The sequence below is a fragment of the Daktulosphaira vitifoliae genome, unplaced genomic scaffold, assembly GCF_025091365.1.
Source record: "Daktulosphaira vitifoliae isolate Bord-2020 unplaced genomic scaffold, ASM2509136v1 Scaffold_1, whole genome shotgun sequence".
NCBI lineage: Eukaryota > Metazoa > Arthropoda > Insecta > Hemiptera > Phylloxeridae > Daktulosphaira > Daktulosphaira vitifoliae.
The window spans coordinates 74,203,717-74,229,080 of record NW_026099572.1 but is presented as its reverse complement, the minus strand read 5'-3'; the positions used below and the strand labels follow the sequence as shown (position 1 = coordinate 74,229,080).

The following is a 25,364-nucleotide window of genomic DNA, read 5'->3' as shown; positions in this document are numbered from 1 at the left end:
AAAAAAAAAAAAAAAAAAATTGTTTTAATCTAATTTTAGCATAAATAATAAACCCTGAAAATTTAAGAAAAATATGAGGTGGTCGTGCAACCACTTCTGGATGATTTGTCATGGATTGACCCTTATGTATTTAGTGACACATATATTATTTTATTTGATTATGTGTTGACTTAAACTTTTATTTAAAACGTCATAACTATAATGTTTTGCATAATGTTCAACACTCCTGATACAAAGCCAAAATAAAGTTTGACACGGCCACGGCGTTGTCACACGTTGACACCCCGCGGTCGTGTCAGCTCCTTCTCAGCCACCGCTTAACTGTAAACCGGACCGTCACACACACGCGTTATCGCCGTGGTGTAAAGTCCAACAAATGCCTAGCGTCGCATACCCCGCCGCAATAATACGTCCAGTCAGTTATCTCCGTGACGCCTTTATGTGCGATTCNCCAGTCAGTTATCTCCGTGACACCTTGATGTGCGATTCTTTTCTCTCGGTCCTCGTTTGTTTGGGTGCTCTCAATACTTTCGCTACGAATACTCATATTTTTTAGTGTTTACTTTCAAATCAGCTTACTACTGTGAACCTTACCACCTAGTTATCATTTTCAATAATTAGTAGTCTTTTGGTTTTCTTCTTGTGTTATAACCTAAACAATAAACTACGGCTCACGCCATTTTAGAAACCTTGTGTCGTCTAAGTTCTTAAATAACAACCTCTATCACAACATACCCATTTGGACTTTTCTTTTAAATATACGGTGTNTTTCAATACTGTTAATATTATATAAAAATATACACGAATATATCTTGTAAAATTTTTCTGTAAGGGCTAAGAAAACAGAAAGGAAACATTTTCAGCACATTCATTTATCTCCCCTTTCCCTATAAAATTTAATTTAATTATAAGGCATGAAGCCTTCGCAACCCTTGTGTAAAATACGATAGTGAAAATATTATCATAAAAATATTTTCTAACATATTTGAGGGTATGATTGGAATTTTTCTGAGTGCTAAGTAGCCAAAACATTTTTTTGTTTGAGTTTATAAGATATAGGGATAGTCAAAAAATACTTAATAAGGGATTTTACGAAACTTCAAAAAAAATTTTAAATATTTTAATAAGTTTCGTTAAATAATCATTCTATTGATCCACCATTTAATAAAGCCAAAAAATTTAAAAACAAAGCATTTTTAATTGATAATTGATTTAAGTATTTTTTTTTTAGTTACAAATCTTTACCGATGAAAGTAGTTTTCTTAATGAGACAACAATACCGATTATGCCGAATGATATAGGTGGAGATGGTCTGGAAAATAATAAATTGACTAGTAAGTGATATATTTTGACTCGTTTAAAATAATGTAAAGTAAAATAAAAATAAAATGTTTATAATAATTTTGCTATAGACAATACACATACGAGAATGGTTGATTTCTACAATAAGCGAAAAGAAATAAAAGATAAAAAAAAACCCAGCACAGTTGAGTCGCGGCATAGTGGAGACGTTGCATAGTTGGATCTAGTATAGATTTAATCTGACAGTAATTAAAATCACTTTCATAAGAAACGCTTCCATGCAAATCTGTAGATAGTGTTTAATTTTAAAAAATTGATGGACAATTAAAAAAGCAACATCAACTTCTATTTCCTTAATTATACCCAGATTAGTAATTCTTTTAATTATATATTATATAATTTTTAAAATTGTTTTCAAATTATTAATGATTTTTAATATGTTAAAAGTAATAATTTTTAACCAACTTTTTTTTATCCTATAAATTGAAAGTTTATAATAAAAAAAAATGAATTTACTACCATAACTTTTAACTCAACTGCAAGTTTGAAATTGACATTATTAAATAGAAAAAAATGAAATTGTTAAGATTAATATGCAATCAGGGAATTTTATATTTACTATTTACAGTACATTTAACAGAAAAGTTAGATTTTTTACATTTTTATCGCAATAGATCACTTAAATAGAAGTAATAGTTATCATTTCTAATTAACTTTTGGCGTTTAAAAAGATTCTACAATGGAAATATTCAGAATTTTAACAATTTACTTTACCTAAAAAAAACAATCAAAAAGTTGATAAAAAATCTAGTCAACTGAGCGTATAATAAAATTTCATTATAATTGTAAAAATTTATTTTTAAATTCAGGTAAAACTAGAAATCATTTTTTTTTTAACGATTTGTATAGCAAAATGTTATCAAAAAATTTAGAGTGTTATAATAAGGTAGTAGCACACACTAATTGAGTTAAATTAATAAATTACAAAGTAAAATTATTTAATATTGTATTAGAAACATATTATTATATCAAACCTAATTTGACAATAAATACTTAAAAAACATTAAAAATGAATGATTTTAATTGTATGTATGGAAAAGGCTGGTTGGGTTTACTTTTTATTTATTAAAAGATANGAAAAGGCTGGTTGGGTTTAGTTTTTATTTATTAAAAGATATTTTTTTTTTCAATTTTTTAGGATAATATCTTTAATTAGATAATAATTTTGATAATTTGACGTATTTAAAAAAAAAATTGGACAAGTGAGAGCTGAGAAAATAAATGATAATACAAAAAAAAAACCAATTAAAAAAATAATTTTAAATTTAAATTTTTTTGAAGTTAAAAAACGGTATTACAATGCGGACGTGCATAGTATGAACAATGTTCAGATATCATTGAACATATATAGATGATATCTGATAGTTTTTAATGATTATATATCTAAAAAAACCAATAAAAAAAAAGTTGTTAAAAAGATTTACTCAATTGAGCGTATGATAAAATTCGATTATAATTGTAAAAATCCATCGTTAAATTCAGGTGAAACTAAAAATCATTTTTTTTTTTAATTTATGATTTATATAGTAACATGTTGCAAAATAAATTGGAATATTATAGACTGGTAGTAGCACACACAAATAGAGTTGAAAAATTAATAAATTACTAAGTAAATTATTTACTTTTGTAGTTGAATACTATTATCATATCAAATCTAATTCGACAATGAATACTTTATTATAATATTAGAAATTAATGATTTTAATTGTTTGTATGGAAAAAGCTGGTTAAGCTACTTTTTATTTGAATAAAGAGTATTTTTTCGATTTTTATGAGTAATAACTTAAACTAAATACGAATACCTCATCATTTGACGTATAGTTGAAAAAAGTAGGTCTAGTGAGGGTTGGCAAAATAAATCGTAGCCAAAAGAGAACCACATAGTAAAATAATATTAACAAGAATAAGACTCTTTATATTTATTGAAATTATTGAATCTAAATGAGATAAATATCAAATGGTTTGAAATCTTTATTCTAACTCGAAAAAAAGGCAAAATATTATTGGCCACAGACGGATTTGAACCTAGTACCCTAAGCATGTAAGACACAAGTGTTACCGACTCGGCAACTGTTCGTCGCTTTCGGTGCGAAATAAAATTAGCAATTTAAGGTAATTTAAATTTAAAAATTACTTTTTCGACTTTAAAAATGTAAAAAAAATTAAATAAGTTTAATTTCTTATATCTTATGTATTTTAATCAACCATTTATGCCAATTAAATTATATAATATTCATAAAAGTCAGTTTATTGCCCTTAAAAGATATTTAATTAAAATAAAATAAAATACAAAACCCAGGATTTTAACATAAAAAAAGCATATTTTTGAAGACGGTAGTCATTTGTGCATAAAAGATAAGGTGTCGGGACAAATTTTTTTTTTTAATTTTATAGTACATGACATAAACTTTAATTTGATATATGTTTAAAGGACACAGTATTTCCAGAACATTTTCAAAAGTTAAGTTGAAAAAGTTAGTTTTTGTAAAAAATTTGCTATTTTAAATCCCCCTTGTGAGCAGAATAAGTGTTAGATTTTCAAAAAAAATAATATCAAATAAAATGTAAAAATCTAAGGTTTTAATATAAAAAAATTATGTTGATTTTTGAAAAAGTTATGGAACTTTTAAGTACAGAAAACATCCCAATATAAGGTTTTTTCTCTAACTTTTGCAAGTCTAAAGACTTCTTATTCGCCTCTCTTTGTTCCTACACAATCATAAAACTTACCTTTTAAACATAGGAAAAAAATATTAATGAAAACATATACTTTTTTATTCGTTTTTTACATTTTTCTGTTAGTTACACTGTTTTATCTTTAAAACTAGTTATTAAAAAAAATCCAACACAGAGTGATCGTTGCACAGTGGTGATGTGGCATAGTTGGGTCAAGTATAATCATATCTGACAGTCATGAAAAGCACTATTGTAAAAAATTGTTTGATGCAAATCTTTAGTAGTGTTAAATTTTAAAAAAATAGTGGATTATTACAAAAGCTACGTGATTTGCTATTTCCTTATTTGTATCCTGATTAAAATAAAGTATGTTAAATAAAAAAGGGATTATTAAAATAATTATTTCTCATGAAAAACTTGATTGATCCATACATATTTCAAAAGGTTTTTGCAAAATAAAATAAAAATTTAAAAAATAATATCCAGAATTTTCACTCAAAAATAGCATTTGGTAACTATTTTATCTGTGAAGACAAAATAAAGTCCAAAATTTTTTTTTCATGATAAAGTATATTACATTAAATTCAATTTAAGATATAAATAAATGTGTCAAACTTTCTGGAATACTTTCAAAAGTTATGTTGAAAAAGTAAATTTTTTGTGAAAAAGTTGCCATTTTGAATCCTCCAGTAGGCAGTTAAAGAGTCAGATTTATAAAAAAACACACCAAATAAAATGTAAAGACATCGTGCATCTATAAAAAAAAATTATATTGATTTGATTTTTTTTTAAAAAGTTATGGCAGTTTTAAGTAAAAAAATTTAAAAATGTCAAAAATTAGCGAATTTTAAATTTTTAATTTTTTTGGAGATTTCCCCCATTTACACAGAACAAGGGATATTTTTTCAATTTTTGACGATAGTGACTTTGATTAGATACAATTTGTGATCATTTAACGTATCATTGAAAAAAAATAGTTTGGTGAGATCTGAGAAAAAATGGTAACAGACACAAAAAAAAAAAAATAAATAAATAAATAAAAAAAAAACACATCATAGTAAAATTAATACCTTCTAAACTTCGCATCAAAGCTAAAATCAGTTAAAAATCATACATTTGAAAATTATACTTAGAGTTTTTTAAGTATAATATCTGGGAGAAAATTTCCATTTTCTTTGAAATAAAATCACGCACACAGCGTATAAAGACATTATTTTATGAAATTTTTAATTTAGCTTAACTGTTATTTTAACTAATTAACTGAAAAAAACAAAGTTATTTCAATTGAAAATTAATTTATTCAAGTTAAAAAGTTTATTAAAAAAATAATTAACTAGATAATATTTACAATTGCATATCGCTAATAGTACTAATAGTGCTAATCAACTACATGTTTCATTACAACAGAATATTTTCTCATTAGAATAATTAGATGTAAGTCAACATATTTATTTATAGAATAAATCTATAATAATACTTCCACCGAAAACAAACGGAAATAATTGCATAAAGAAATAATAACACAACTAAAAATAATATTTTTAAATTTAATACAATGGGGTCGCAGTACAGTGTGTACTTGGAATAGTTAATACAAGTATAGATAGTATCTTACAATAATTAAAATCACCATTTCTTATTATAGTGATTTTACTATCATAAGAAACGTTTCGATGCAAACCTGTAGACAGATGGATTATTCCAAAAAAAAAAAATATCATTTCCTATTTTCTTCATTATTCCGAATTAGTAGTTCTTTAATTTGTATGTACAATATTTAAATAAACAACTAGGAGTTTTTTTTATATTAAATGACCTAGCAAAGATTTTCCATAATAATGAAGTCACCGATTTTCATAAAAATTACATGAATCTAACTTACATAAAGTATAATTTTATTATACTTATTTTGAATATATTGTCTCAATATGTTTGTTAAGAAATACAACTTTAATTATTAAACTATTATAAATTGTCATTTTCTGCTACAAAAGTATAAGTTTTAAGGATACCGTGTCAGTAACACTTGTCTTTCACTCTGAGGTACAAGGATGTAAAATCTTCGATTAGATTTTTTCTGAATTAAAAAAAAGTTTTAACACAAAAGTAGCATGTTTTTCCAATTATAAAAGTCATTTGAAAATAGAAGTTAGATCGTCGGACCAATATTTTTTTTAACTTATAGTTCGTAACGTAAGCTTTAATTTAACAAATGTTTAAAGAACGCAGTATTTCCGGAACATTTTCTCCGATATTATTATAGGTAAAGACATGAAGCATCTATAAAAAAAATTTATATTGATTTGGCCATTTTTAAAATAGTTATTGCAGTTTTAAGAAAAAAAAATTGAAAAAATTTCAAAAATAAGCGATTTTTAAATTTGTAATTTTTTTGGAGGTTTTCCCCATTTATTGGGAACGAGGGAAATTTTTTTAATTTTTAAATATAATGTCTTCAACTAGATACAATTTGTTATATTTTGACATCTCGTTGAGAAAAATTGGTCCAGTCAAAGCTCTGAAAAATTAATGACAGACGCAAAAAAAATAAACTCGTCATGGTAAATGTAATACCTTCTCAGCTCCCCATCAAAGATAAAATATATTTTATTTGATGTCACCAGTTGTAAACTCACAAGTACAAAACAAACATCCTAGTTCTCGCATCACATGTTCTGTCAAATTGGGCTATAAATAGTAGTCTTAACTTAACTGATAAATGGTTTGCAATGGTCAGAAACTCTAAGTTTTCGCTTATTCCAATACAGTATACGATTATGAATGATTCAATTTACTGTTACAATACCTGTAACTTACTTTAATAGATATAGTTGAACAAATCGAAAAAATGATCTATTACCATAAACAAATAACCGTTAATGCTCCATATAAATAATTGTATTACATATTTTTTATCAGTATTTCGACACGACAAGTTTAAGGTTTCGCTCTGACGTAACGCACTTATCTCCTCTGTTGCGTGGGATATTAAGCGCAACGTACACAGATCATCCATACACACTACGTTTAAGCTATTGTTGGGGTGGCGAGTTGCCTGGGACCAAGTTAACCGGTTGGTCCACGTGTATGGGAGGATCAATGGCCCGGCACTAACAAGGGGCTTTGTCTAACTGGGACTCGTATTCTGCCATGAGTATCGCGTAATGAAGCGGCGGCGCGTTAGGGTAGGATAGCGTGTGATAGGTCTAACCCTTCATGACGTAAGCTGTTTTTAAAATGGCTAGCACATCGCTTTTCTCCATGAGTCCACTGACGCAATAATTCCCTGCGGTACATTTGAGAAGTATTTTACTGGACATAATAAAAATCGTATTTACAAAATTTACAAAAATGAAAAATACAAGTTTTTGTTTTTGCAATTCGGAAATATTATGTCGACAATCATAAGAATATATGCGTTAGCATATGAAATGTCAAAAATATCATCGGTTTGTATTATTAATATTATTGTTATAATAGTATTATAGTCTAGTACTATGATAATAATTGTTATAAAGGCGAATGTAATATTTACCATAGTAAAATGAATAAGAAGTATGCTCGATCACAGTCCGCATTTTTGTCATAGTGCATCGCCTTCTGTTTTTGTGCATTCGTATCGTGGATGCTTATTTTAGATTCTATGTATTTTTTTGTTGTAACTTTTATATTTTAATGAAAAATTAGGATTTTGTACCTCGTTAATTAAACGTGAGCTATATTAACTAGTGTACAGACTTATTTTTTCATGTTCTAAAATTGATTTAACACCACTTTAAATTTCTAATAACAGTTCTTATTATTTGCATGAAACTGTTGTATTTTATTCATTTCTTTTCTGTGTGTCTCATAGTAGAGATTTGTAACTTTTTAACTCATATTTGAGTATTTTTTTGTTTGATGCTTTTTAGTAAAGATTTTTTAAATCTACTTTATGTGTAGTGATTATAAACAGACATAATTGACACTTATTTTAAATTTTTTTTATATTTTGCAAAAATGCCTACTAGCGCAGTTTATAAGTGCAATAGCTCTGGTGGTAAAATTCATTGTCAGCTTTAAGTGTCAATTTATAATATAAATTTATCTGTCATATTGCTATGTATTATTATATTTAAATAAATTAATAAAAGGATTATTGCTAAGTATGTGAAAGATGCATAATGAATGTTAAATATTTTTCCAATTAATTATTATTCATTTTAAAACAATAAATTAAAACGATATTGAAGAAATTAATATTAAATATATTACATTAGGTTAAAATGGTACATCCTTGGAAATCATAGTGCATAGCATTTTTTTTCTAAAAAATATATGAATATTAATTAATGTGAATTTTAAAAAACAATGAACACTATTTATAAAAATTATTTTAACTTTTTTACTTATTAAATGAATGAGAGAGATAGCATAATATAATCTTGAAATATAGATTATGTTTTTATATTATAAAAATAAAAAAAAGTAATACATTCAATATTTCTAGTACCTTTTCATTGCATATTTTTTTAGTGTGCTGCTAATAATGAATATAATCCATCAGATTTATTTGAGGAGGACAGCCTTTTAAATTTGAATACAAATATCCGAAATTATTACAATAATAATCCGATATTGTAGATAATTTGAATGAACCTAATGATTGGATAGAGGCTAAACAATTTGGAACATTACGACAACCATCACCTACATTAATAAATTTAAGAAAAATCATAGAAACTATTTTTAAAAAAACCCAGCACAGCGGGGTCGTGACATAGTTGGATCCAGTATAGATGATATCTGACAGTGATTAAAATCACTATCATAAAAAACACTTCGATGCAAATCTGTAGATAGTGTTTAATTTAAAAATAATGTACATAACATAATCTTTAATTTAAGATATATATATAAGTGTCAGACTTTCCGGAACACTTTCAAGAGTTAAGTGTAAAAGTAAATTTTTTGTGAAAAAGTTGTCATTTTAAATCCTCTTCTGTGAAAGGATACAGGGTTAGATCTATTTAAAAAAATTGATTTGTTCATTTTTAAAATAGTTATTGCAGTTTTAAGAAAAAAAAATTTCGAAAATTATTGATTTTTAAATTTGTAATTTTTTTGGAGATTTTCCCCATATACGGAGAACAAGGGAAATTTTTTCAATTTTTGAGAGTAATGTCTTCGACTAGATACGATTTGTGATCTTTTGAAGTATCGTTGAAAGAAATCGGTTCTGTGAAAGCTGAAAAAAAGTGGTAATAGACACAAAAAAAATAAAATAAGATAAAAAAAAACACATAATAGTAAAATTAATACCTTCTCAGCTTCGCATCGAAGCTAGAATTACATGGAAATGGTACTTATAGAAATACAGTTAATGTAAAATATTTTATACATACCAATGATTCAGTTTTTAATAGATGATATTAGAAAAACTCAAGGCTTAATAAAGGAGGTACTGGAATTAACTAAAAATGCATGTAATTCAGATAATCTTATGGTGGATGATGAAGTCCTAAACTTCATTATTAGAACAAGAATATATTTTAGAATACGGAATATAAATAAAAAACTTGCATCACAAGAAATGAGCAATAAAAAAATATCATAAGAAACGCTTCGATGCAAATCTGTAGATAGTGTTTAATTTAAAAAAAAAATTTTGTTAAAATAGCATATTTTTGAATACGGTAGACCATTTTCGCATAGAAGATAGGTCGTCAGGACAAATGTTTTTTTTCATTTTATAGTACATAAAATAAGCTTTAATTTGATATTTGTTTAAAGGACGCAGTATTTCTGGAACATTTTCAAAAATTAAGTAGAAAAAGTAAGTTTTTGTAAAAAAGTTGCTATTTTAAATCCCCCTTGTGAGCAGAATAAGTGTTAGATTTTCAAAAAAAATTATATCAAATGAAAGGGAAATATCTAAGCTTTCAATACAAAAAAATATTATTTTTATTTATACATTTTTGAAAAAGTTATGGCAGTTTTAAGTACAAAAAACATCCCGACAAAAGGTAATTTTTATCACAAACATTACATTTTTTTTTAATTTTCGACAGCTATTTGCACATAGAAGATAAGATGTCGGGACAAATTTTTTTTTTTATTTTATAGTACATAAAATAAGCTTTAATTTTATATATGCTTAAATGACGCAGTATTTCAGGAACACTTTCAAAAGTTAATTTGAAAAAGTTCTATTTTTTATACAATGTTTCAAGTTTTGAACGCCCCCTATATATGGGGAAATTGTCCAATTTTAATAAAAATTATGTCAAATGAAAGATGTACTTATAATGTATTTAGAAAAAAAAATTTGTGCTGATATATACATTTTTAAAAAAGTTATAGCATTTTTAAGTTGAAAATTTAAAATCAAAAATCGAAAATTTTAACCAAAAATAGTGTTTTTTTTAACTACGGCAGCCGTTTAAATGTAGAAGATAAAGTGGCGGGACAATTTTTTTTTTTCATTTTATAGTACATAAAATAAGCTTTAATTTGATATATGTTTAAAGGACGCAGTATTTCCGGAACATTTTCAAAAATTAAGTTGAAAAAGTTAGTTTTTGTAAAAAAGTTGCTATTTTAAATCCCCCCAATGAGCAGGTTAAATGTTAGATTTTCAAAATTCAAAATTTTATTAAATAATCATTAAAACTACACTTTTTATAAATAATGTAACAATTTATACTTACTGTAAGTAATTATACAACAAATTTATATTTAATTATTTATATACAGTTAAACATTGTAAAATTTTACTATGCAGTTTTTCTCAGGTTAGATTTATTAACGAGTTAAATCTTGGTTTATAAACTACTACAGTGTAGCGGATAATACAATAAAGATATATTACAACACAGTTGAAGTTAATAATAATAATAAAAAAATTATAAATAAAATTTGAAACCGAAATTAACTAAAAAAAGTTCATTAAAATAGTTGGCTAAATCGAGACAGTGCCCCTTAATATAGAATTTATACAACGCAATGTATTTACATGTGACGTCACGTTGAGTTTATGGTTGGTTGCATATTTTGCCCCTAGGCATATCATGCGCACTAATTTGAACGAGCATAATTATTATTCATTTTACTATGACATTTACGATGTTAAAGGTCGGGAGTAATAATACATACATTTATATGGGGCTCGGTTGTTAACTGCTATATCGGACACATCTTGATAACAGTGTACACTACCCGCCTATCACTATCGTTGCAATTTTATGTGTATCAACGGCGGTACTTTGCGCGCGCGTTATAGATTTATGAGTTCATCTAATATTACCCACAGATATATAATAAAACTTTAACTACATATCTATGATATTACCTTAAATCAAACTTTACCCGGGTAACAATCTATGCCAGGGAGCCATTGGGATTAGGTGACGAGTGACCGCAAATAATGCAAGCTACAAAAGTAGAACTGGTGAAATAAAGCCGTTAATTTATTGTAAAACATCAAATTAAATACACAAAAAGAGTACGCTCAAGTGTATATAACCAATTTATAACAAATACGAAGAAATTAAAAAGCTAATAAAATAATGCGTAGTATCGAGGCAGACGGATTCAAACGTATCACAAAGCGACGCAAAAACGTGTCAATTATAGTATCTAAAAAAATTAATTAAATTAAAAATTCTTATAAAATAATAGGAGTCTATTTCCAAAAATAAATTGCCTTTTATAAATGATAAATAAATGATTAATTTTTAATTTTTTTTTGTACAGAACAAGGATCATATATCAAACATTTTTAGTGATAAATATTTCGATTTTAAAATATTTAAAAAAATTACATTACAGTTGTTTAACAGTAAAAATCTTTTTTTATTTCGATGTATGGTGTAAACGTGTAAGCGATGTCACATTAAATAAATTATTATTATTAAAAAAGACTCTTAAAAGTATGTTTAAAATAGAATTTTTATGTACTTTAAAAATCATTTATCCTTTTATTATTTACATATTTTACACACGATTAACAAAAGTATACATTTTATTTATAATTTAATTTAATTGTTATAATTTAAGAGACAAAAGTTTTAAAAATTAAAGTAATACCTTTAATCATTTAATCTCAGTTGTTATTCATATATTTTATATAGTTATTATTACAGAAATATTGGATATGAAACCATATAACATTTTTGTATTTATTATTTTATGCAAAGGTAAATTATAAAACGCACATTTTCTTTTTCACGCTGAAAAAAATACAGCACACACTTTTTTATTGATAAAACAAACATATTGTTATAACTCGAAAAAGATACTCTATGATACTTATTGACCAAATTTTTCTCAATCAAATAAAAGAAATTTTTTTCACTGTATATTAACAATAAATTAGTTGATTTTGCTAAGGTTTTTTTTTTTTAGTGAATATATAAAATTATTTTTGTAGTAAAAATTAATCATATAAATATATATAATCTATTTTTAGTACATTTAAGAAGTCTCAATTTTAAACTTCCATGATTTTAAATACAAAGTATGTTTTCAGATTTCTTTATTTTGGAAACGGATGCAATTAGTTATACTACATTTCTCGAAAGAGAACAAAAAAAACACGGCGATTTACTAAAAACTACAGACATTGAGGAATTGAAAAAACATTGTCAGGATAATAATTTACCAACAAATGGTAATTTTAAATAAAAATATAAAGTTATATATGAACAGCTTATAGTATTAAAATAAGCAATGTTTTTACCAAAAAATTCGTAAGCCTATTGGTAATTCTAGTTCTTACTTTAGAATATAATATCAGTAAAACTTTGGTTTATTCAACGTGATGTTTAATAACGAATAATTTGGTTATTTATTAGCTTCGATGCGAAGTTGAAAGGTATTAATTTTATTATGATGTGTTTTTGTTTTTGCATCTGTCCATACTACTTCACAGCTTTCACAGACCCAATTTTTCTCAACGATATGTCAAAAAATCACAAATCGTATCTAGTCGAAAAAATTACCACAAAAAATGATAAATCTCCCTTGTTCACCTAAATGGGGCAAGTCGCCAAAAAAATTACAATTTTAAAAATCGGTAATTTTTGACATATTTTAAATTCTTTTTACTTAAAACTTTTTTACAAATATATGAATAAAAACTATTTTTTTTTTTGAGTCTACATTAGGTATTTATTTATCATTTGGTATATAGTTTACCTGTTCACAGAAAGGGTTTCAAAATGGCAACTTTTCTACAAAAAAGTAACTTTTTTAACCCTTAAACAGTCACGTGGAGGTCTAGCATACCCCCACATAAATATAATTTTTTAATGAAATTTTGAAAATTAAGTTTTTTTGTTCGTAGTATAATTTTTAGTAATGAACAAAATTTTGTAATTTATTTATTTTTGAATTTTTATCCATATTTATATATCATATGGTAACAAATAATGTCTTTGAATTTAAAAAACCTAGCACAGAGGGGTCGCGGCACAGTGGTGACGTGGCATACTTGAATCAAGTATAATGATATTTGACAGTGATTAAAATCACTATAAAAAAAAACGCTTCGATGCAAATCTTTAGATAGTGTTTAATTTTAAAAAATTGATGTATTATTCCAAAAGTTACATGATCTGCTAGTTCCTTATTAATATCCTGATTAAGATAAAGTATGTCGAATGAAAAAGAGATTATTAAAAAATATTATTTCCTATAAAAAAATTGTATTGTTCCATACATTTTTTAAAAAGTTATAGCCTTTAAAAGTAAAAAATGTAAATTATAAAATCGAGAATTTTCACCATGAAGACAAGTTCAGAGGTCAATTTTTTTTTTTTCAAATTAAAGTATATTACATTAGCTTTAATTTAAGATATATATAAAAGTGTCAGACCTTCCGGAACATTTTCAAAAGTTAAGTTGAAAAAGTTGACATTTTGAATCCCCCCTGTGGGCAGTTAAAGGGTCAGATTTATAAAAAAAATATACCAAATGATAGGTAAAGTCATCAAGCATCTATAAAAAAAAAAATTATATTAATATGTTCATTTTTAAAAAGTTACGGCAGTTTTTAGTAAAAAAAATTGAAAAAATTTCGAAAATTAGCAATTTTTAAATTTGTAATTTTTTTGGAGGTTTCCCCCATTTACGGGGAACGAGGGAAAATTTTTCAATTTTTAAGGGTAATGTCTTCGACTAGATACGATTTGTGATCTTTTGACGTATCGTTGAAAGAAATCCGTTCGNTCTTCGACTAGATACGATTTGTGATCTTTTGACGTATCGTTGAAAAAAATCCGTTCGGTGAGAGCTGAGAAAAAGTGGTAACAGACACAAAAAAAAAAAAACACATCATAGTAAAGCCAATACCTTTTCAGCTTCGCATCGAAGCTAAAAATAAACTTTTTTATAAGTATTTTATACTTTCTTAGAAATGGGGTCTGATAGGCCCCCACGCGACTATGAACGTTAAAAATAGGGACGCGCCTGCTAAAGGGTTAACTTAAATTTTCAAAATGTTGTTGTGATCTCGATTTGTTTCGTTGTCACAGATTACTTGGGTAGTTTTACCGTATGTGAATAGTCGGCGTGCAGTGTCAAGTCGTCTGTTGTTCTATTGTTGAACGTAATTAAACTGAAGTCGCGTTGTTTAGTTCTTAAACTTAGCGAGAAGGACTAGAAAAACAAATTCAGTATTTAATATTTATTAGTAGATTATTGTAATTAACATAGCCGAATCGTAAATTATCATAATAATAATCAATACACTTAATAGAACGGTGACGAAATTATGACTAATTGTAATAAAAAATATTAGATCCGAATATTCACAAGTTGAGTGGGTCATCTATATGCTGTATCAGCACGACACGTGCAATAGTTCATTACAATATTCTGAAAATTCTGACACTTTTAAATACATCTTAAATTATAGCTTATATAACATACTTTAATTTGAAAAAAAATTGATCTCTAAACTTATCTTTATGTTGGAAATGACTACCGTATTCAATAACATGCTATTTTTGGGATAAAATTCTCGATTTATTATTTCATATTTTTAAATTTATATTGCTATAACTTTTTAAAAATGTATGGATTAATAGATTCTTTTTTTTAATAAATACTTTTTATATACTATTTCCATCCAATATACATTTTTTTTTAATAAATTACTTCTCTTTATGCAATTTCATTATATCATTTTTTAAATATTAGAAATAATATCAAAACTTAGAAGTGATAGAAAAATTCTAATTGCAGATTTGAAAATAGCCAAAAAAGTTGATTTATAAAAGTATATTTTTGCTTCTGATTAAAGTTCCTTGATTTTTTTGAAAGTCTGACTCTTTACCTGCCCACGGGGGTATTCAAATTAGCAACTTCTGCACAAAAATTTAACTTTTTCAATTTAAGTTTTGAAAATGTTCCAGAAATACTCCGAGCTTTTAATATATATAAAATTAAAACTTATGATAAATATAAGTTCGAAAAAAAAAAAAATTGTCCGACACCTTTTCCTCTATGAGGAAATGGCCACCGGAATTGAACAAAAAATGTAATTTTTATATAAAAATCACTGTTTAAGGTGTTGATATTTTAATACTTGAACGTGCCATAACTTTGTTAAAAATGTACAAAGCAAAATAATTCTTTTTTATATTCAAACCTGAGATATATATTTTTTTATTTGATTAACATTTTTTATAAATTTGACCCTTTATCTGTCCATAGGGGGGATATAAAATGACAACTTTTTCACAAAAAATTAATTTTTTCAACTCAACTTTTGAAAATTTTTCCCTAATAATGGCAATTTTATATATCTTAAATTAAAGCTTATGTAACATACTATAGTATGAGTAAAAAAATTTCGAACTTTAGTTTGTCTTCATGGTAAAAATAGATACCGTATTCAAAAATATGATATTTTTGTGTTAAAATTCTCGATATTGTATTTTATTTTAATAATAATAAATAGGAAATAGGAGTAAAATTCGATTTTGGAATAATCCACCTATTTCTTAAAATTAAACACTATCTACAGATTTGCATGGAAGCGTTTCTTATGATAGTGATTTTAATCACTGTTAGATATAATTTATACTTGTCCCAACTATGCCACGACCCTATTGTGCTACCATTTTTATAATAATAAATATAGTGTAGGGTGGGGTAAGTTAATAATTTTAGACTATAATTGAATCTCTTAAAGATAGTATACACTATGATAACTTAATTTAGGTAGAAATACTAATAGTCATATTTAAACCAATGGGTAAAGAGCTAATTAATACAGTTTATAATGGTTATTATTAATTAATTAATTATAAAATTAAGTCAAATCTGTTATTTTTCCTCAGGCAAGAGTCAAAGATTAACATTTTTTAGATTTTAGCCTAATTTTTGAAGTCTATTGGTATTATTGTTCATAGGTAAAGAGATCATCATGTTTTTACATAGTGCAATGTTTAATGTGGATAAAGCTTTACAGTATATGATATCTAATTATCAATATCGAAATAAAATACCTGAGTTTTTTAAACCAAAAAATCCATTTTCAGAGGAAATGAAAGAGGTCCAGAAAACAATGTAAGTGTATAAAAAATATATAGATTTATTTTTATGATATATTAATGAACATTTGATTCAATTAAGTTAAGGCATACTTAAGAATCTAACATTCAATTTTTATTTCCCATTATTAATTGAAAGTAAAATTGTATTCCATACTCTCATTTAGAACATTTCTTTACTTTATTCATATTATCTCTAACTACATTCTTAGTAATATTTTTATCATTTTCTTATGGTTAATTTTAATAATAATCTTAATCCTGATAAAATACATAGTGTATATTAATAATACCATATGAAATTATATAATTATCATATAATCAAAAATTAAAAAATATATGCATATTCTCCCAAAAATACGATTATATAATATGTGTATTATTATTATGAAAAATTTTACCTACATTAAAAAAATATTTTTATTTAATACATCAATTTTTTTTCTGAATAAAAACATTTATAAATAAAAAGATTTTGAAAACTATAATGTTTTAGAAAAATAAATAATATGTTTTTTTATTTTTATTAAAAATTTCAAAATTCAAAACTAGCTATTTTTATGTGAAAATATGTTATTCAGTGATAAAATCTAAATTCGAGGGTCATTCTAAATAACAGTATTCAATTCAATGTTTCGCTAAAATTTTACTCAAAAATAATAAATATAAAAATTTCTTTTTCCATATTTTATTTAGTAACGAAGTATTTTAGAAAAATTTTTGTAACTTCATAGATAGCTACAAAAATACATAGGGTTTACAGTAGAGCTCTGCATGGTCCGAATTTTCAAAGACCGGACCGTAATGTAGTGAAAAACTAAAAAAAAGACCAGACTGAAGAATTATATGAAATTTAAAGTGGACCAGACCACATAGAAATTTTAAATGGACCGAACCGAACCGGACTATAAAATAAAATAAAATTCTAGACTGAACCGAACCGGACTATTAAATAAAAAAACTCTGTCCAGACTAAATTAAACCAGATACGACAAAAATGTTGTCATAACACTTTTAAATTTCTTCCATACACTACTTTTCCTATCGTGAGGAAACAAAGTTTATTCACCAGAATCACTCAATAATTTTCTTTTAACAGTATTTTTAGAGACGGTAAATGCTGGATTATTTTCATACAACAATTAATAAAAAGAATACAACTCAATCAACAATTTATTGTTGATTGAGTTGTATTCTCTAAGTTAGAAGGAATAATAGAACTATTTGAAAAGTCATCATCAATAGAGCTCACCGAAGTTGAGTTCAAGAACTCGCGAATTTGTTGAGAATTATTCATGATTTAAAAAAAAAAGAAGACTAAAATGTTTTTTTTTAACTATAATTATTTTTATTTTGTGTGTAATTGAGTTAATGATTTATGATTAATGAATCACTATGTATAGGCTACAAAAAAAATTCAATAACTCAAAAATATCTTTGAGTAAACTAATAATTTCAAATTCGTGTTGTACAAAATTTAACATATTTAGTTTATACATACAGAATGATTTCTTAACTATGCCTCACGAAATAGCTTTGAAATTATTTTTGTGAATAATTTTTTTTTTTTACATTAACAATTCATTGTTGAGCAATTTAATCGAAAATTTAATTTTGTGCTACCATTTCGAATGTCAAATGGCAACCCCAATTTTTTTCATACCATCAAATTTATTTAATAGAAAAAAATATTGTCTTACATATAGGGTAATTAAATCATGACTGATTGTTAATTATTACGATATATTTAAATAAGCTTTCACTTAAAATATTAAGTAAAAGCCATTAGTTTATTTAGCCTAAGTGAAATTTTTGGTTCAACAAGTTATTATTAGCATATTATTTTACATCGATAAATATTTTACGAGTAACGTTTAATTTTATAACAAAAAATTAACACCTATAACTAATATAAAGCTGTACAAAACAAAATAATTTTCTATCTCTCCTAAAAAGCATATGTGCTTATTTTTATTATACTATTTTACAATTATACAATTTATTATTTGAAGTATAAGACCGGACCGAACCGTGGTCTAGTCTGGTTCAGTCCGGACCGGTTCAAGACGAACCATACAAAGATCTAATTTACAGTAATATATATATATATATAAATTTTTCTATAATAATTTACTTTGATTTCTCTAAAAATGAATATGTCCATTGTGCGCTTCTCCTAACAAACCAATTTCTAACCACTTAATAATAAGTGGTTCTATCCATGCTGTTTTCTAGATTCACACATAGTCTTGTAAGATTACAAGAATAACAAAAAAGTCGAATTATTTGGCCACCAAGGAAAAATTTTGCAACTTTTCATGGCGCACTGAAAAATATAATACGAGGGTCGCCAACCCATTGGACGAGACAATATATTGTCGGACCACTGTAGGATTAAAAAAATAACAGCACAGTAGGGTCACGGCACAGTTGGGATGTGGCATAGTTGGGTCCAGTATAGATTTAATCTGACAGTGATTACAATCACTATCATAAAAAACGCTTCGATCCAAATCTGTAGATAGTTTTTAATTTTAAAAAATTGATGGATTATTCCAAAAGCAACATGATTTTCTATTTCCTTATCTATATACTTTACCCTCAAAAAATAAAAAATTTTCCCCCGTTCCCCGTAAATGGTGAAAATCCTCCAAAAAATTACAATTTTTAAAATCAGTAAATTTCAAAATTTTTATCATTTTATTTTTCTGAAAATTGCTATTACTTATTGAAAAATGAACAAATCAAAATAATTCTATTTTATATTAAAATCTTAGATATTTTACTTTCATTTAACATACATTTTTTGAAAGTCTGACTCTTTACCTGCCCACGGGGGTATTCAAATTAGCAACTTCTGCACAAAAATTTAACTTTTTCAATTTAAGTTTTGAAAATGTTCCAGAAATACTCCGAGCTTTTAATATATATAAAATTAAAACTTATGATAAATATAAGTTCGAAAAAAAAAAAATTGTCCGACACCTTTTCCTCTATGAGGAAATGGCCACCGGAATTGAACAAAAAATGTAATTTTTATATAAAAATCACTGTTTAAGGTGTTGATATTTTAATACTTGAACGTGCCATAACTTTGTTAAAAATGTACAAAGCAAAATAATTCTTTTTTATATTCAAACCTGAGATATATATTTTTTTATTTGATTAACATTTTTTATAAATTTGACCCTTTATCTGTCCATAGGGGGGATATAAAATGACAACTTTTTCACAAAAAATTAATTTTTTCAACTCAACTTTTGAAAATTTTTCCCTAATAATGGCATTTTTATACATCTTAAATTAAAGCTTATGTAACATACTATAGTATGAGTAAAAAAATTTCGAACTTTAGTTTGTCTTCATGGTGAAAATAGATACCGTATTCAAAAATATGATATTTTTGTGTTAAAATTCTCGATATTGTATTTTATTTTAATAATAATAAATAGGAAATAGGAGTAAAATTCGATTTTGGAATAATCCATCAATTTTTTAAAATTAAATACTATCTACAAATTTTCATGGAAGCGTTTCTTATGATAGTGATTTTAATCACTGTCAGATATCATCTATACTGGATCTAACTATGCCGCGGCCCCAATGTGCCGCTATCCCTCTATGCTACTATTTTTTTATAATTAACAATGTCATCATAATAATATTAAATGTCGAAATAATCATAGACTTATAATTAACTAAAGCTGTAACTGATATTAGATGAGTCATTAATAGTTGGTATACGTCAAATACTCATGACAGTTGTCACATAACCTAAATGGGGATAACATTAGACAAGGCAGTTTCTTGTACTTTATAAACTAGAAAAGATTTATGTTTAAGTTAAATTTAGAAGACTTTATTTAGTAAACAAAAAATTTAATTAATAGAATGCAAAACACCGAACGGTCAAAAAACCTCGTCTATAAATTTAAAAAAACAAAGAGAGAAAAAAAAATAAGATATTAATAAAAAAAAATTGTTACACCTACATTTTTATAATTAGAAAATACGATGAAAGTCTTCTGGTACCCGCCAGCCATCATCGAGCATGTCATTACCGCTAAGCACAGCGGGTACACACCGAGTAAGGGACTGGTTTAAGACAGTTACACTTAGCTTGCAAGATGTTAGGACACCTCGAAATAAAATGCACTACGCCATTGTCATAACAATAAAGGCACATCACACCATATAATATATAATATAAAAATTATATTTAAAACAAAATATATATAACAGAACAGGTTTTATTCTAACAGCCCTGTCGTGTTGAGGGACCTAAAAAAATAGACACTTACAATCGTCACACGTGTTTTTGGCAAGACGCACTAAAAAAACAAAATTCTGGCTCAAAATATAATAATAAAATATACGTAACGAGCCCCAAATGGCTAAGAAAATAAGGCTAATTTGGCCGACACCACGCAAAATTAAATGTAGCGGACACTCACGAAAAAAAAGGATAATAAAAATACACAAAACGTTGTAGTGCATACAACGTGAAACAACACTACAATGCCCGGAAATTTACGTCTAGTTCCAATACTAGCTAATTCTCGACAAATCATCTGTCGTTTTTTTCGGCTGTCCGATGGCGATATTTGTCTAGCCTCTTAAGTTGAGTTAATAAATTTTATTACACAGTGTCGGAAACTATTAAGAACAATTTGAACCAAGATGTATCATTATATCAAAACAGATAGTAATATTCAAAAGATCGAATGCAAAAAAGATTGTTACCTCCCATCTAATGAAAAATATATTTATACAATTTTTTGAAATCCAATATTTTAACCAATTTTAAAAAATTATAAGTCTGATTATAAAAAATCTGATAAAAATATTATAAGAACAAATTTTTTTTCATTATTGTATTTAATTAAAAAATAATGATACAATTGGGACTTGACATAGAAGAAACAAGCAAGATCTAATCTGTCAGTGATTATAATCCGTACCATAAAACATTTTGATGTAGATGTTTTAATGAATGTTCGAGTATTTCTTTTTTACTGCAACTTATAACTATAATGTTATGTTAAAAATTAAGCATTAAAAATTATAGTAAAAATTAAAATGACTTTCTAAAAAAATAAGTATCCTTAATCGAGAATTTTGTACAAAATTTTTAATTCATTTTTTTATTTTATGTTTAATAACTTTGGAAATTCGATTTACAGGAGTTTTTCTATTGTATCTAGAAGTAATGCTGAGGTTCATATATATAGTCAACTGAAAAATACCAATTATAAGAATTTTAAGTTTATACCAACTATTAAATACCTTTTTATGGTAATTGAATACATAATAGAAACACAAGGAACTGTTGAAAACTTCATTTTTACATTTAATACTAAAGGTATAGGATTATGGCATATTGGAAGGATTCAAAAAAATATTGCTATTGAACTGTTAAATTTTTTAAAAGTAAGAAATGTTATATCAACTAGAAAATTCTAAAATTAGAAGTTAAGTTAAAAAAAAAATAAATTAATAAAATATTTCTTACACTAAAAAAAGGAAACTCAATGATTTTACAGTATAATTATTTTTTGAATTATTTAAGGTGTTTGTTTACTAACAGTGTTTTTGATAAAGCAATAGTACAATATTGAAATAATGAATTTAATTTTGTATTATAAACAACGGTTGATAGTTATATAATGGGCTATTTTCACATGTTTTACTTTGTTATATCGAGTAAAAAATATTTTGTTAAGCAATTATTTATTTATTAATTAAAAGTTAAAACTTACGTAATACTAACTGGACTCCTACTCTATCAACTAAGTTAAGTACGATTTTATTTTAGCTTCGATGTGAAGCTGAGAAGGTATTGGTTGTACTATGATGTGTTTTTTTTTTGTGTCTGTTACCACTTTTTTTCACCTCTCACCGAACCAATTTCTTTCAATGATATGTCAAAAGATCACAAATCGTATCTAGTCGAAGACATTACCCTTAAAAATTGAAAAATTTTCCCTCGTTCCCCGTAAATGAGGAAAACCTCCAAAAAAATTACAAATTTAAAAATTGCTAATTTTCGAAATTTTTTCAATTTTTTTACTTAAAACTCTCATAACTTTTTCAAAAATGATCAAATCAATATAATTTTTTTTTATAGATGCTTGATGTCTTTACCTATCATTTGGTATATATAAATTTGACACTTTAACTGCCCACAGGGGGGATTCAAAATGACAACTTTTTCACAAAAAAATTACTTTTTCAACTTAACTTTGAAAGTATTCCGGAAAATTTGACACTTTTGTATATATCTTAAATTGAAGTAGTAAATAGAAAAAGGCACAGCAATAAGTATTCAAAAATTATAAAATTGTCTATACTTGATTTTAGGAAAAGGTCAAACTCTTATAACCCAAAAAACTAAGAAAAACTATTTATTTTTATCTTAATATAAAAGTGTACAAAAAGTAATAAAAAAGGTTTTTATTGTTTCTATCGATTAAAACAATTTATCCGTATCGATACTTATTAAGCACTTTATACAGAGTATTTAAAAAGTAAGAAAACAGATCACATATTACAAACAATAAGAAATGTAAAATCCTGTGTCTTTACTGTCGTAATATGCATAATGTTTTGCATTACGCATCTTACATTATCAATAAAAAATTATTACTTTATATTTAATACCAATTGTTTACAACACAAATAATTAATTTATCTGTCATAACATATACACATTTGTACACTAGCTATTATATATGTATATACATGTTAAATTGATTATTGTATACTATGCATCTTATCTTAAAAGTAATTATTTTGTTATGTTCAAATTTTACACAATAAACTGAAAATCACTAAAAACGCTGACGGCAACAACCCATGATGGGGGTAATTAAAAGTAATATAAAAAGGCGCTGATTTTCTAAGAGACTCTCAATTCTCTCTTCCTTTTGAAGATCTGAATTCAATAAGGAATTCAGGATTCTTCTATTTGATTTATTTTGAACAAACTAGCCGCGACCCCGTGTTGTCGTCGGTACATTTTAAAGCGATATCAAGTACAATTATTTTTGCGTCAATACTTTAATTATTTATTAAAAAATAAATAGTATAAAACTGAACGCAATATATACAAAAGAAATAAGTAAATTTACATTAACCTACTTATTTAGAATTAATAATCTGAGTAAAGAATGGTAAAGCAATAGATTTTTTAAACATCATTTAATTTAATTATTAATAACTAGTTAGTGCTTGGTCATATACTTCGACTGGGTGTCTGAGAGGAGGCCTCCACCACTCCATGAACGCCTCAGTATTTCCACTAAAGCACATACCAGTTAACATCACGCTTCGACTGGGTGTCAGATAAGAGGCTAAAACCCCGGCCACTACAAGAATACCTCAGCGTTTAATACCTCTATGAGAGGAATTTAATTAGTATCTTTTTATATCTACTTGTCTTTACTGTTCTAAACCCTCGGACTCTACAACCCCGATAGAACCTCGTTACTCCTGAATTGACCAAATCCCTAACATCCAACTTAGGTCAAATACATTAAATACCCAAACAACAACATTTTTGCTTATTTTTGTATTACTACATTACTTACTGAACACTCTGTATATCTTTGACAATTCACAATTTTGTAATGAAACAATGAGTACTCTATTTTGTTTTTTGTTTAGTAAATAAGGAAATAGGTCAGTTGTAATAATCAATTAAAATAATAGAAACCCGTTTCCTTATTTATTGTATACTCTGTATAATAATATGAAATTAATTTTTAGAATTAAAAAAAAAAAAAACATTATTGTAATTTCAATAATAATAATAATGTGCTCTGTTCTTTTTAGGGAAGTTTACCAATAAGAATTAAAGGTATATATATTGTTAATGCAGGAAAATTAACAAGTGCATTTTTGTATTCCTTGATAAATTTGATGCCAAATAATGTCACAAAAAAAGTGAAAGAAAAGGTATATAAAAAAAATTCCTTTCCTATTAATTAATTTTATTCTAAATATAATATTATAGGTACAATTCTTTAATCAAAAAGATATTTTTAAGCATGTTCCAAAAAATAGCATACCGTCAGAAATGAACGGACAAGGAAAATCTTATATAACATTGTCTGGTAAATACTATTACAATAAATTTTCTAAAGAATGTGTAATAATTTTTTTTTATCTTTAGATGAAACTTATAATGAAATTTGCGAATGGTTTTTAGAGAAGAAAAAATGAAGCAATTCTCATTTATCAACTTTTATTTAAAGTCTATATAGATAAAATTTTAAATGCAGTAAATTATTAAATGAATTCTTGCATTATACTTTAGTACTGTCTAAAAATCAATAAAATTAAGTAGAAAATCAGATTTAAATTTTATAATAATGTATCACATTGTTTAGCTTAAAAATTTTAAATTCAAAGGAAAAAATTATTGAATTAATAAAATTATTTTATAATTCCGTTTAGTGAATATTTATTCATTTATAAAATTGACAGACACAATCTTAATAAGTTATAATTAAACAACCCGAGATGGTTGTTTAACAATAACTTAAAATATAAAATAATTCACAACATTCTATTTAAAATATAAGAAAAAAATAATATAATACATAAATATACAAAATATATAATATTTTTAGCTACATAAAATAAGATATAAGAGTGAGATTAATAAGATAACACATGAGTGTCTATATTGGCCTAATTCGTCTAATNTTAATAAGATAACACATGAGTGTCTATATTGGCCTAATTCGTCTAATTGGCTTATTTAGTAAATTATTAGTGAACCTA

General features: G+C 25.7%; 1 protein-coding gene and 1 long non-coding RNA gene across 3 annotated transcripts in view; both read left to right on the top strand.

The window, feature by feature from the left end:
* LOC126898146 (uncharacterized) overlaps positions 1–1,504 on the top strand; it is a 9,451-nt gene extending 7,947 nt beyond the window's left edge. Inside the window, exons 2-3 of the long non-coding RNA XR_007702226.1 lie at positions 1,232–1,334; positions 1,413–1,504. This is a non-coding gene — a long non-coding RNA (uncharacterized LOC126898146). The remainder of the gene's footprint in view (positions 1–1,231; positions 1,335–1,412) is intronic.
* Positions 1,505–12,074: 10,570 nt separating this feature from the next.
* On the top strand, positions 12,075–24,871 carry LOC126898012 (tyrosine-protein phosphatase non-receptor type 9-like). Of its 2 annotated transcripts, none has more exons than XM_050671971.1 (7): positions 12,075–12,215; positions 12,548–12,688; positions 16,566–16,593; positions 21,761–22,007; positions 24,411–24,533; positions 24,592–24,691; positions 24,751–24,871. In XM_050671971.1, the coding sequence occupies exons 1-7, from the start codon at positions 12,173–12,175 to the stop codon at positions 24,798–24,800; spliced, it is 732 nt and encodes a 243-aa protein (XP_050527928.1). In that variant the 5' UTR covers positions 12,075–12,172; the 3' UTR covers positions 24,801–24,871. The 2 variants fall into 2 exon arrangements, with proteins under 2 accessions (XP_050527928.1, XP_050527920.1); XM_050671963.1 differs by having other exon boundaries at positions 16,437–16,593.
* The last annotated feature ends 493 nt before the right edge of the window (positions 24,872–25,364 follow it).

Bases quoted from the DNA above. Each gene is read 5' to 3' on its own strand.
- LOC126898012 (XM_050671963.1), top strand. From the start codon at position 12,173: ATGAAACCATATAACATTTTTGTATTTATTATTTTATGCAAAG. The intron at 12,216-12,547 runs GTAAATTATAAA...GTATGTTTTCAG, and splicing joins ATTTATTATTTTATGCAAAG to ATTTCTTTATTTTGGAAACG. The intron at 22,008-24,410 runs GTAAGAAATGTT...TGTTCTTTTTAG, and splicing joins AACTGTTAAATTTTTTAAAA to GGAAGTTTACCAATAAGAAT.